General features: G+C 29.5%; 1 protein-coding gene across 1 annotated transcript; it reads right to left on the reverse strand.

Annotated features, from left to right (window-relative positions):
• Positions 1–235: 235 nt before the first annotated feature.
• On the reverse strand, positions 236–13,806 carry LOC123293539 (protein obstructor-E-like). Its single transcript, XM_044874398.1, has 5 exons — positions 13,692–13,806; positions 4,711–4,879; positions 4,118–4,251; positions 1,596–1,992; positions 236–527 (listed from the first exon to the last, which is right to left on the reverse strand). Exons 1-5 carry the CDS (start codon positions 13,729–13,731, stop codon positions 380–382), a joined length of 888 nt encoding a protein of 295 aa, XP_044730333.1. The 5' UTR covers positions 13,732–13,806; the 3' UTR covers positions 236–379.
• Between the last annotated feature and the right edge of the window lie 298 nt (positions 13,807–14,104).

The following is a 14,104-nucleotide window of genomic DNA, read 5'->3' on the forward strand; positions in this document are numbered from 1 at the left end:
TATGGTTGCTGTTTTCCCACCCGGCTCCTCAATTATTATGTGACTTCTAAAATTGCATTTTATACTTCGTTGCAAAATGAATATAACGACCATTATAACGACCATTTTGCTTAGCGCGCTAATTTTAATAGGGTGCCTGAAAAATCTTAAAACTTTTAATTAAATTATTAATGGAATTTTTATCATTTTTTATTATTTTATTATAAAATGTAAAATAAATTACAAGTCTTTTTTTTAAAAAAACACAAAAATAAAATACATAATCATTTGTTATTTGATATAAATCAATGTTTGGCACTGACTGATAGGTTTTTCTTTTCTATGTTTAGGGTACAATATAAAAATATTACAAAATATAAAATTATATTTTTCTCCACATTTACGCCTCTTCTTCAGCATGTCGTTGAGATGGCCGGTGTGGCTTCTTTCTACGTGATGGTGCATTTCCACTTGGTCTGGCTGTGGTTGGTGGATTTTCCAATCGATCCAATTCTTCATCGGTCAATTGACCTTTGTACCAATCAGCACTATAAAATAATTACATTTTTTAAATTTAAATCCAGTATTCATAAGCAGATGGGATTAATGTTCTTAAATTTTTTGCTAAAATTTATTTGTTATAGACTTGGCTAGAGAAAACCCCTTTAAAAGCTTTTATTTTTCTTCACAAAATTTGACTTACTTCCCGGTTTCCGATTGAGATTTTGAAAGCATATGTAAATCGGATGACAATGCATATTTATAGTAAGCAGGACAATTTTTTCACCGCTTCCGCCGTATTTGATTTGTTTGTTTTTAATTAAAAATTTAAAAAAAAATACTTATTAAGGAATAAGTTTTTATTGTACTAAAAAGTAAAAAATAATTCTTCCTATAAATTATCATACTTGAGTATTTGTAAAAGCTAAATTCACGTACAATAAAAGCTTGTTTCTTTACAAGTATTTTTTAACTCTCGAACCAAAAAAGGGATGATACAAGTTTGGCCGTTATATGTGTCTGTCTGTCTGTGTGTCTATCGGTGGCATCATAGCGCCTTAACGGATGAACCGATTTGAATTTTTTTGTTTTGTTTGAAGTTAATTTAATGGAGACTGCTCTTAGCTATGTTTCAAGTGCGAGTTTAGGGTACCCGGAACGACTCAAAAATAGGCGATGATGATCAAAATCGGTTCAATTTGGAGAAGGTTCTAAGGAAAAAGGCAATTTAATAGAGAGTGGTCTTATACATGTTTCAAATGCGAGTTTAGGGTTCCGTACCCACTCGAAAAATTTTGAACTTTTGTAAATTTCTCTTGTTCTTTGTGAGATCTACCTAACTGGGATTTTATCTCTATGAAATTTCAATTTTAATATCTAGTAGGCATCTTAAATTTTTGGCGTTAATTCGATGGCTTTCTAACTTCAGCCCTAAAAAATATGGTTCGCTGAAAATATTAGCCCCGGAAAATGTAGTAGTGGTTTTTTTTGGAAAAATGGGAAAACTCACACGTAATCTGCTTAATATAACGGTTTGTAGGTAACAAAACTCTAGAAAATTCGAAATGAGTATATGAGTGGTATTCAATTTAAGTATACAATAATAATTTACTAACCATTCAGGTACTTTTCTGGCCCATTCACATCTTGATTGTCTTTCATCAAAAACTTGTCCAAGTTTACAACCATTGCGTCGTGGTGTATCACCATTAATACACACATAGAAGAATTGACAATCCTCTGGATCAGCATATCGTGGATGTGTTAATCCAAATGTTTCATTTACTTTTGGACATTGGAATTGGAATACATCACCAGATGAACAGCCCTTACGTTTTGCTTCATCGGGCCATGAACAGATACCAGCATTTTCATTGTAAACTAATCCATCAGGGCATGTAATCATATTGAATTTACCATCAACGCAGTAGTAGAATTTATCACAGACATTTGGTTCTTCATGTGAGAAGTAACCATTCTTTCTACGACAATGTAAACTTGGATCTGGTTTTTCTGGAATTTAAAAGATTCATTAAAATATTGAAAAAAAAATACGAACAAAGTGAATATTTTAGAGCCTAATCTGGAAACCTAACCGCCATATTATAACACTGCTGGGAAAACTGTCATAAATAGGAATAAATTATTTTGCATGATAAAGGTAGTACAAGCACCAAGGCAACTTTACTTTTAAGATATTTGTATCTTATTTTCAACTTTGATGACGAATTTTGTAACTTCATGTATGTAGAGAAAGCTAAATAAGTAAACAAAATTTTCGATATTTCGAAAATTACTCCAGATATCGAAAAATTTTATTCTTACTTTTTGTCTTTTATTGTCAACTTATAACATAATTCATCATCAAAATTGAAAATATTTGTTTTTTTAAATTTGTGTTCCAACTACCGTGCTCATAATTTTTTTTGTTTTGGATAGTTTATTAAGGTTTGAACTTACTTAGTTTTTTTTTATTTTCACCAACTAGTTTTAGAGAAATCTATGAAAACATATCATCCATCTATCTAGCTTGATTTTTTTAAATATGAATTTAAAATAAGTCTAAATCAATTCTGAAAATTTTAGGGGGGAGTTGCCCGATTATTTAAATAAATAAATGACTTCAGAAGTAGGAAAACATTATGAGAAAAGTACAATTCTAGCGATAGCCTGAGACGTATACTATCTACACAATTAAACGATAACTAAAAGATTTTTTATGCTAATGGAGGTTTAATCAAAATGCTCACTTATGCATGAACGAAAACTTTCTCTCTAACTGTCGGGTTGCGGGACGATATAATCTCAGTAATCGAACGTTTTTTATTTGAAAAATTTATCTGATCACCGTTCATATCGATTATTGATTATCGTTCAAATTAATAATAGCTCTTATATTATGTTCCAAAAATACACGTCTCATTCGTTTAAATGATTCTATCGAGTAAATTTGGTGGAAGCGCAAATAAATCTATAATATATACTAATAACTAATATATTGCATAATTTAATTGCGTTTCCACCATTTAATTGTACATGCATCAAAGATAAGAAATTTAATTATCTACAATAAAGTTTTTTAACTATTTTTGGTCTTAAGTCCACGGTTAGGGAGATATAGCCTAAAACGTTTTTCCTCAAAATGGAAACACTTCCGCCCTCCTTTTTTTGTAAGGATTTTGTGCATTTACATTCAGTATACGTGATACTGAACCAATTTAGTGCATTATGGACAAGAGTAACTAAGAGTATGTACAGTGTTGGATTTACCGGGAAGCAAAGGAAGCAATTTCTTGCAAAAAAAAAAAAAAAAAATAACATATGAAAAAAAGAAAAAATCCATGTCAACAATATATATATTGTACCAAATCATTTTCAAGGATGAACTGTTTTCAGCGTTTCCAAATGTTGAATGCCTCATCAGGCTATTCCTTACAATACCGATAGCTAATAGTACAGGGGCGAGATCGTTCAGCGCATTTAAACGCGTCAAAAATTATTTACGCTCATCGATGTGTCAATAAAAAGTTAGTGATTTAGGCTTACTGTTTATCGAAAAAGACAAGCTTGAAAAACTTGACTTTGATGATGTCATTCATCAATTTGGGACTGAGAAAAGTAGAAAAAAGTTGTAATTTAGATAGTAAATTACAACTGACGTTGCTTGGGGCCCCGTCAGAGGTAAATCCGGCACTGAGTATGTAATGATTTCATGATTTAAAAAAATGACACACATCAGGGAACAGAATAATTAAGTAATTTAAAATAATAAAACACACATTTTTGTTTACCTCATCGATATTCGACAGAAATGAACAACATATTAATAATAAGAAATTATTTATCTTAAAATATGGAGACTTGTAAATCGTCGGGAACGAAAAGTGAAGAATTGCAAACATTTTTCGATAGAAAACTTAGTATTTTTACATAATAAGTGCACGCAGAACAAATTAAGTAAGCCCTGCATCTTAGGAACATTTTTCGTTGTATTATTGGTTAAAAAAATCCGTATTTCTGTCCAAAAAAAATCAATTGATAAATTTTTTTTTGACTCGAGGTTTTTATTATAAGCCGAAGAAATGTTACTCGTCCAGCCAGAGACTATTTTATGAATATAAATCAAGAAAATACTTACGAAGTTTAGGTCTAGTAGAGCAATCTATATTGAATGGTAAATCACATTTTTCATATTCGGAACTAAAATCATTGAAAACCATACCATCTGGACAAAGTTTTTCTGTAATAACACCATCTCGGCAGTCATAATATCTACGGAAATAAACATTTTTGTTAAAATTTTATCAAAGCAAATTTTCTCTTTTCCTTCAAAGATCACATTTCTGCTAGCATTTTTGGTATAAAGTAAAATTATAGCAATATTTGTTTTTTAGGATTTTGTTAATGACTACAGCCAATAGGAGCATTCGTTTTCTAAGAATTGCTAGTTCAAGTGAAATTGTATTAACACCGAATTTAAAAAAATTTTACTAAATAATTCAATTATGTGTTAAAAACTGAATTTAGAAACATCTTGGAGATACAGACGACGAAGAACGAAGATAAATTCAAAATTGTCAGTTTCTGTAATTTTTGTTAGATCTTTTTCCACCTAAATTCAAAAGAATTTTATGAAGAAAAAGGAAGGTATAGGACCAGAAATATACTTGTAGCTTTTTGGATGCATTATATAAATTAAACTTTCTTAATTAAACCACTTTCTTTACTCACTTATCACATTGTTCAGCATCGGCAAAATATCCATTTGGTTCAGGGCATTGATCTGTTAATTCTTCATCACTATCTTCAACAATTTGAGATGGTTGCGATGCTTTTCGGCGTGCATTTTCTTTTGATTGATTCTTTCGATTTGATCCTTGTGGTACACTTAATGCTACACCTGTAAAATAAAAATTAGTTTATTAGTTATATTAAAAGTTATCAATATTACAACTTCGACTAGTTTTTATTCTTCCTCATCTCTGAAAGTTTATAAACAGCTTTGACTGTGATGTCACAATGTTGAATATTGGAAAAGTCATTTTCCCATGAGATAGTTGGTAATTTAGAGTCAAACTACGAGAACGGGCTCAAGTTAGGTTTTAGCAACCCTTGAATAAATAGAAGTATATTCTATGCACTATAGTAATGTATGCACGAACTCTCTAATAAAAAATATCCCACCAAATACAAATTTATATCATTTAGGTAGCCACATTATGAAATACAAAAAATACTCTGCGCAATAGAATTTCGATACTACCGCCGTAAAGAATATATATAAATTCCTTAGCTTAGTTGGAGACAATGATAGCAATTTTAGTGTATCATCGTCGTTTCAAATAGTGGATAAAAGAGTTTATGATAGATAACAGAAGTAGGTAACATAAAAGCTTGTGAACAAGCTAAGAAAGGTAAAAAGATATCGTTGATTTTTTCAAAAAAAAAATTTAATTTCCGAAATAAAAATCCTTAATGTTTATACTTAACATTAAGAGAGAAATAGAGTAATCTTTAAAACTAATGAAGAAATTGTTTTAGGACAAAAATTTTTACAAAACATGTCTGAAAATGTTCATTTTTATTTACCAAAATAAATACAAGCGCTTCTATACACATTTTTCAATGGCGTGAAATCATTATTTGATTGGCATGAAACTTTATAATTTTTTAAGACTTCTCTTAATCATTCCTTGGTGGAAAAAAATTTTTATAAAGAAAAGCGGTTTTCCAGATAAGAATGGTTAAAGGTTATAGGTACTCATATTCTATCTGCCCTGGTTACTTTTATTTTTCGAAAATCTTGTTAATTTTCACAATTTTTATTGTTCACACTTAGATCCTTTTTCGTATTCCACTATATCTGAATGTAAATAATGAAAATTGTGAAAATTAACAGGATTTTCGAAAAATAAAAGTACACACGGCAAATAGAATATGAGTAGGTACATATAACATATCCAAATGTCAAATCGATAGAGTAAACGGTATAATCGCAGTGCTTGAAATTGTAACTTTACCCATTCTTTTCTGGAAAACCGCTTTTCTTTATAAACATTTTTGTCCACCAACGAATGTTTAAGAGGAACCTTTAAAAAATTATAAAGTTGCACGCCAATCAAATAATGATTTCACGCCATTGAAAAAAGTGTAGAGAACCGTCTTAAGTTAATTTTATACGATTATTTTGCTTCTAACTTTCATTAAAAAGTTGAACTTTCAATCAGTGTTTTCTTTCAACATAATATCATTCCATAAATAGCCATTTTCTGATTATAAGATTACTAATTAATTTTTTTCTGTTAAACAATTTCCTATATGTTTATTAGTATTGAAATACAATTATATTTTTGTCACCTCAATAATAATTTCCTAATGAAACAACTTATTATTTATTAACCATATTTAATAATGTATATCACTGAAATCAATGTTACTTAGGCACAGTGGAGTATTTTAATAAAAAAAAGTATTTCAAGCATCAACAGTTGAAACATGAAACAAATCGAAAATTTAATACGTAATACTCTCATGGAGGCAGCGAAATAGATAACATACAATAGAGGAAGATGAGTAAATAAAAATTATCAGTTCAAGAAATTTCAGCAAATTTAGCATTAGCTACAAAAAAATATTAAATTTTAATATTGAATGAAATATAAAGCAGTATAAACTAAATCCAAAGCACATCTCGAATGGAAAGGTTTCAATTGGAGAAAGGAAAATTAAAAATATTAAAAAGCACGACTGCCATGGCAAAAATCAAAGTAAAAAGTATAAAACAAGTTTTATCCATTTATTTCTATATACAAAGCGAAAGGTCGCTCATTTACTCGACCATTTTCGAGTCGACATAACTGTAATACAACTTTTTTATTACATTTTAGTTCAGTTACACTCCCTTTTTTGTTTGGTAAGTCGTGTAAAAAGGAAAATGTTTTTAACTAATTTTTGTTCTTCTCCTACGCCATCAACAAGACCTGTTAAAAATCTACTTTCTTTAGACAATTTCAAAGCTATAATTCTATACTTATCAAAAGAAAACCGCCACTGATTAACAACAGTAATGATTATTGCTTATATTGAAATATCTTAAGTTAAAATTCTTTGTATAATTATTTTATATGACATTGAAACGAGTAACCACACCTAGTAATAGCCAATTACTATTTACAGTTATTAAGAGGTCTTTTAGGTGCATTTTCAAGGTCTAACGTCTTAAAATGCAGAGAGTACATTTCCCTCAAACATAATTACAAGAGTTTTGAATAAAACAATTATTAATCGTATATTCCTTCTGAATTATCCACTACTCAGATTCGAGCTCTGTTACTAAAATTAGGTGCTCTATAGCTTACACCGCAGCTCAACTGTTGCTTACATTGTATGTGATACTAGCAACGCAATGAAAATAATAATGAAATAATGAATGTTAAGGAAACACAATTAAGTACTTATTAAGTACTAAACATCAGGATCGATGAATTGCCTAGTTAATAAACGAAAGCATCGAATTTTGCAAAACAACGGGTTTAAAAATCAGGCCTATCTAAAACTAGAACGAATGCTTAATCAAGTATAAACTAAGCGTGCTAATTAAGTGCTAATTATGTGCTTGCAAGAAATTAAGATGAAAGCGATTATAAATAAGCAGTAATAATTCGGGAAACCTGATTTGAGAGGAAAAAATATATAATATACAATAAAGTCTTAAAATGCTCGTAAACTTTCACATAAACAATCAAAATAAAGTGCTATAATTAAGTGCTTTATGAAATACAGCCGAACAGTTTTCTATATTTTCTGTATTGCAAGTATTATGTACGAGTTGGTTAGGTTGAGTTTGTCGACTATTAGTGGAGTCAATGAATACATAAAACAGGCTTTCTTAGGAAGTCCTCAGGAACAGCTCCGATTTTGATGATTTTTTTTTCAGAACGATTCTTTTTGTATATTATTTAAAATCAGAAACATTTCAGATGGGAACGTAGTGAACTCAAAAATGTTGGTTTCAGTATTTAATTGATTTTAACTTTTGCTACGGAACCTTAATTTTTTTGAAAATAAAATACAGCCCATTTTACTTGCTGATAATGTAGCATTATATAGGTGAAAGAATTTTTAAAATCGGTTAAGAAATGAACTCAATATTTTATATATTTTCATACAAACTTTCATCCCCTATTTCACCCTTTTAGGGGATGAATTTCGAAAAATCCTTTTTTATGTGACATTTACAGTATAAAATCAATAACTTCTCGAAATTTCAAACTTCTATCATTAGCGATTTAGGCTGGGAGTCGATATATCAGTCACGACATTGGCTATTCCCCCTCCAGATTATTTCCCCCATCTGAAATGTTTCTGATTTTAAATAATATACAAAAAGAATCGTTCTGAAAAAAAAATCATCAAAATCGGAGCTGTTCCTGAGGACTTCCAAGTAAAAACACTCATTGACTCCACTATATAGAGAAGTTGGTTGGGTTCTGAAGGTTTTAGCCCTTGCGTTCAAAAATGGTTCCTTTTTGAACTATTTTTAACTTCTCCTCCCCCCCTCAATGTAGAATCGATTAAAATCTGTTTACATATTTAATGATTATTCAAGGAGTGTCTTCATATGGACGAAGCATTAATTACCTGACGAAACATGAATTCACTCTCTTCATGCATGTGAATGTCTTCAGTAGTGACAATTGTCGATACGTAACGAGTTTTTTTCTTCGCAACAAGTTTGTTTTGAGTCAAAGATTTTAATATTGTAGGTTTCAAGTATTTAACTTTCCCAACAATCAACTTATTACATCAATAAACCGCCAAAAACTGTCCAGGATGTAATATAAATGGATATATTATAATTATTATAAATCGATGATTTGTTATTAACACATTTCCGATAGTTTTGATATATAAATGTAAAATATCCAATAGGTATAATAAATCGCATTTGTTTACCATGTCTTGCTTGATTTATTAAGGCCCTCGCTCTCCCCAATAAAATCATTCACCTACTTCACAAAGCCTAGCTCTCTTGGTCTAATTACATGCGTTTTTTTTTTATATTGTCTGAACTGATCAATTTCGTTGAGAATTAATTAGAGCGAACCACAAAGTATAGTAAATAGAATAATGTAGGTATATGGTTTATAAACATCAAGAAATCATTATAAATGTATTTCTTTATTTGTTTTTGTTTTTGTTTTGTTTTTTTTTTTTCTGAGTAATTTATTGAAATATTAAATTACAATTAGAAATTATAAGATATTTTATTAAAAAGAAAGTAAGTAATTGATGAAAGTTATTGTATTATTTCGGACAATAAAGTACTTATATTGTTTTTAATGTAGCTTTAAGGATGTATGAGCACGATAGTGAAGGCACAAATTTTAAAAAATTGATATTTTCAATTTTGATTGTTAATTATGTTATAACTTGACGATATAAGACGAAAAGTAAGAATAAAATTTTTCGATATCTGGCATAATTTTCAAAATATCGAAAATGGAAAATTTTGTTTAATTATTTAGCTTTCGATATTTCGAAAACTAAGGTACATATCGAAAAATTTTATTCTTATTTTTCGTCGACATTTATGAAGTTAAAACAAAATTTATTATCAAAGTTGAAAATAAGATAAAAATAATTTAAACCCTAAATCTACCCTGCTCCTGTACATCCCTTGTATGGATGGACACTTGGTTTTTTCTTTTCTATGTTATTGCTAATACGTTTACTTTCTACTAAAAAGTTTTTTTTTTAATTTTTTTTCATTCGTTTCAAGTGAAAATTATCAAAAACTTTCAAAATATGTCGTTTATAAATCAATTATTGTTGCCATGCTCATATATCTTTAACGTTGTTAGATTATCGATTGTGTAATTTGGACCAACTCTCCAAATTTGATTGGAAGATTCTTGAAACCTTATTGTTTTCTCCTGACTTCCAAAACCAACATAAATCCTCCAGAGTTAATATTTTTCATATTCAGGTAAAGTCGCAGTAATCTACCTCTATGCACGCTGTAGAGGAACATGGGATAATGGGAGCGACCTCAAAATGGATTTCTCTAATACTCGTAATTGTGTACATGACGTTCGAGTATCTTCGTATATCAACAACACATAGTATAAAACAAAGTCGCTCCTTGCTCTCTGTCCCTATGTCCCTATGTATGCTTAAATCTTTAAAACTAGCTGATTGATTTCGATACGATTTTTTCTAAGAGATAGAGTCATTCAAGAGAAAGGTTTTTATGTATAATACATGCATAATATAGTAGAGGAACACTGATAATTTTAGAGGTTAATGTAATATCGATGAAATTGTGAACAAAAGGAGGGTAAGTGACTGCATATGAAGTGAAGGTTGTAACACAATAATCTTTGTATTTTGTCCAGCGAAACGGGTAGCTCACAGCTAGTGTTTGATAAAGCTGGCCTAGCGTGTATAGTCTTTTAGATTTCCCATTGGCTCCCATTTCCCGAAATGGTAGTTTTAATATTTTTTGAGATTTTCTGGTAACCAAATAAGTAGAGCTTACGTTCTTAATGAATAAAAAACTTAAATTATAGAAATTATGACTTTTATTAATAATATTCTTTAGTAAGCTCCCATTCCCCCCCCCCCCCCGTTCCCCTACATATGCTTTTGAAGACTCTCTCAAGTAAAAGCAATAAAAATGCTGTTTTTAACATATTTTAAAAACAAAAATGTTTTACAAAGTAAAATGTAAGGGTTTAAAAGAAGATGGGTATTTTCAGCCTTTTTTAACAGGCAAAAGCTTTCAGTTCGTGACATTTTTTTTAAATTTAGAATTAAATATATTAAATGTGAAAATTTGTTAGTAATTTAGGCTTAACAATGTTGTACAAACCAAAAAAAACCAGTCAATCTGCCTTTACGGACTACACTTAAAACAAATATAATATTTTATACGTAAGTAGTCGACCTTTACAAGCAACCATTCTTCTATCATCCAAAAAATCTAAAAATATGACTTTCACACTTTCAATTTTCATTATTTATAATGACAGAAAAAAATCAATAAAAAGTGTACATGTAATATTCATTTATTATGTAATACGTTAAAATTGTATTAAGAAATATTTTAAACATATTTTTAAAATGTCCAATTTCTTCACTTCCAGATAACTTTACTAAAATGGTAGTCATTTCAAGTCTTTTATATACTCCGAGTACAAAACCAATGTTAAAAAATTCTGATTATTGGTCTGATAGTGTTTTATTAGACGGTCTATATAATTCTAACTTGTCTTGGGCCCAATAATAAATGCCATGTTTTCCAATTTTATTCAACTTTCAAGTTGCACTATTTCACTACAATAAAATGGTTCCTTTACAAAAATATTACATAAATGTGATGCTTATTGCCTACATTCAACAATATTTCAAAAAAACATGGATAAATCAAAACACCCATTTTTTTTAAATATCGTGTAATATAGGCAATATTGCATGCATATTTGTAAGATTTTTGTGGGAAAATATATATGATGTCAAAATAGAGCATTTCTTTATTTGTTTAATTGGCAGATGTTAATAAATATCCCTGTCGTCTAATTTCATGGATTTCTAACAGACTTCATCTTATTTTTTGAGTTAAGAACCTCTTTTTAATCGACTCCATGTTCATTTTATTCAGTGGGAAAACAAAGACGTGGGCTCAAATATGTTGTATCTTAATTTTTTGAAAATTTTTTGGAAGTCTCACATAACTTAATGTTTAAAAGATTTAAATCCAGTTCCAGTGGATTATTTTTTTACGTTGAAAATAATAACTTCTTTTTTAAACAAATACATGTGGGGATATGGTGGTATGAAGCTATTCCCCGATCGCGCGATTGTCTCCGTTACGATTATAAAGAAAAAATATCTATTTGCCAAAATAAAATAATTCTTGACCTTTATTATTTGAAAATGTATTATCCTAATACGATTTCCTGCTGTATGGCATAAAAACATCTTCTAAGTGTTTAAACGTGACCACACAACATGCTTAACCTGTTCCACAACATTCTCCAACAAAATGTTAATTTACAACCAGATATCTAATGCCAGAATATTCAAACTATATGAATGTATTGTATAACAGGTGAAATTTACAAAATTTTAAAAATCCCTGACAAATATTTGGGGAATGGAACCCTAAATTCGCACCTGAGGCATATCTAAGAACACTCTCGATAAAATTTCCTTTCAAACGAAAAAAAAAAAAATAAAAATCGGTTTATCCGTGTAAGCGCTACGATGCCAAAACATTCAAGAAACGAAAACTTTCGTAAAAAATAATATTATTTTAGAAATGCAAAGGCAGAAGCCAGTGGAGTCTTAAATTATAAAGTAAAAGTTTACTTGAATTTACTTCTTATATATGAAAGTTAAACACAAAATGAAAGTGGCGAAGAAACTTGAAAAAACTTTAAAAAGTATAAGAATAGAAGATTCTCTAGAAAAATACTTAAACTAAAAGAAAAATTCAAATTAGAATATTAAATGCTCTTCCGAAGCTAGCAAACCAAACTACTGTTTGTATTGCTTCCACCTTTCCACTCTTGATCACTTTGTTTACATCGTCAGTAACAACCGATATTAATAAAAGCGCGATTTCATCAATAATAATAGTCCGTGGGACAGCACTCTTTTTGTTAAATGATCAATAAATACTTCAAACTTCGTGAGTGGTTTTTATAGCGAGTTTACCAAACTTTCTCTCTACAACTTTTTTTCGAAAGTGCAGCGTTTTCAAATAAGCACTGTAACGTCATATTTCAGCTATTGGCCTTGAAAAACGCCGCAGAGAATTTGTTGGAAACAATGACCAATTGCTAACATTAATAATTATTAAACAATTCAGCAAAAGTGATCTTTGTATGTATCGAAAAGCAAAAATACTTAAGTACGGCATGTTCGAGGTGATAGTTGGGTCCGACAACTTCCCCGATACCTTTTTTCTAATCACTTTCGAAAAAACTCGTAGAGAGAAAGTTTGGTAATCTCACCAAAAGGTAAGCCACTCACAAAGTTTAAAGCATGTATTAATAATTTAACAAAAACGACACTTTCCCGCGGACTATAATGTAACGGAAGTTTTAAACAATATTTTGTATAAAATAACAACAGATCTTCATTAATTTATTATAGAACCTCGCACTAATCTTCTAGCTATTAGGTCTCAGTCAAATTTATTCAGATTACGATATTTTATAGATTTTGGCTTTCCTGAACAAAAGACTCGATGATCCAAATTGATGGTACAGTCCATAACAAGGAAAATTATTTTTGAAAACACATATACCTTCAACGCAGTGAATATTGAAATTCCAATGTCCCCATAATCAAAAACTTTTGCATTGGATTCATTGCGACTTTTGGTCAGGATGCTAAGAGACCTACAAAATTTCGCATTATGAGCAAATTTGATCGAGACCCAATTCCCAAAAAATCAGTGTGAAGTCTTTTACTTAACCAAAATATAATCACGAAACCAATCTACTAAATCATTTTAAAAGATGCTTTGTTCACCTCAATAAGGTACTAAAATAATTAGGTACATTTACCTGTTTGTCGACGTGTAATAAAAGTTATGACAAAAGATCTTAATAAAATCATTAATTTTATTATTATAATTATATAAACAGTTAATTAATTGTTTCTATAATAAATTAATGACATTTGTAATTATAATTACTTACCAATAATTGCACATAATATTAACAATTTAAACGATACCATTGTTGTTAATATAAATACACTTAACAACAAATACACATTCAATACTAGAAATATTAATTGTATTTTTAAAATTAAATACTTGTAGAAGGTAAAATTATAAAAAAGGTGGTGGTACTCATTAAGTCCCCACACATTTTAAATGGTAAATCGATGGTAAATCTATACAGTCAGTCATTCATGAAAGAAGTTATTATACTTGTTCTTAAGGAGATGGCAATATTCAATTTTAGATATAGCACAACAAAATAAAATTAACAAGTGAAAACAAACAATTGATTGAGTTAATTGTTGAAATACCCTGTTGTTGTAGAAAATGTTGAACATCAGTACCTTCATGGTTTCTTTGTAAATTAGAAGGCCGCCAATTATTTTG

Source organism: Chrysoperla carnea, chromosome 2, assembly GCF_905475395.1.
Source record: "Chrysoperla carnea chromosome 2, inChrCarn1.1, whole genome shotgun sequence".
NCBI lineage: Eukaryota > Metazoa > Arthropoda > Insecta > Neuroptera > Chrysopidae > Chrysoperla > Chrysoperla carnea.